Source organism: Eimeria mitis, genomic scaffold (genome assembly GCF_000499745.2).
Source record: "Eimeria mitis Houghton genomic scaffold, Emh_scaff130, whole genome shotgun sequence".
Lineage (NCBI taxonomy): Eukaryota > Apicomplexa > Conoidasida > Eucoccidiorida > Eimeriidae > Eimeria > Eimeria mitis.
In genome coordinates this window covers 1-690 of record NW_013568661.1, presented here as the reverse complement: position 1 = coordinate 690, position 690 = coordinate 1, and the positions used below count along the sequence as shown (strand labels likewise).

The 690-nt window shown below is 66.8% G+C and overlaps 1 protein-coding gene across 1 annotated transcript in view; it reads left to right on the top strand.

The window, feature by feature from the left end:
* The window catches only part of EMH_0091350 (uncharacterized protein), a gene marked incomplete at both ends in the record, with an annotated part of 5,150 nt that extends 4,894 nt beyond the window's left edge, over positions 1-256 (top strand). The window contains one exon of the mRNA XM_013494832.1: positions 12-256. Within this exon, the coding sequence (XP_013350286.1) occupies positions 12-256 (245 nt within the window). The remainder of the gene's footprint in view (positions 1-11) is intronic.
* Positions 257-690: the final 434 nt, after the last annotated feature.

The following is a 690-nucleotide window of genomic DNA, read 5'->3' as shown; positions in this document are numbered from 1 at the left end:
TTCCTGTGCAGCAACAAACAAAGTACGAAGACAGAGAAAAAACAAACAAACCCGCCTGGCCAGGAGACTCAAGTGGAGCCGAACCCCAGACACCCCAGCAGCAGCAACAGAAGCAACAGCAGCAGCAGCAACAACAGCAGCAGCAGCAGCAGCAGCAGGCATGGCCGGGGGAACCGGAGGCCCCGGTAGACGGCCGGCGGTTCTCCTTTGGGGCCCCCAAGGACAAGGGGGCCCCCGCGACAGCCACATCGTTTGAGGGGTACGGGGGGCCCCCCCTCGACTCTGTGGTGTTTAAACCCTCACCCCGCCAAAGCCCGCGTTCTCTGCAGCAGCAGCAGCAACATCAGCAGCAACAGCAGCAACGTACTCCCTCTCAGGACAGCAGCAGAAGCAAACACACTACCCACACAGAAACGGGGGGCCCCCAGGGGGGCCCCCCATCAGACACGTTCTGGGCGACCTCGGGGACCCCACGGCGTTCAGGCAGCCCCTCACCAAGCAGAGAGAAGAGCAGTTCGCGGGGGGCCCCCTTCACTGCCCCTGCGGGGGCCCCTGGGGGGCCCCCGCAGGGGCAGGGGGCCCCCCAGGGGCAAGGGGCCCCGCAGGGGCAAGGGGCCCCCCAGGGTCAGGGGGCGGCCCCGGGGGCCCCCGAGGGCGATCTACTGGATCGTTTGCATCAGCAGCTGGATG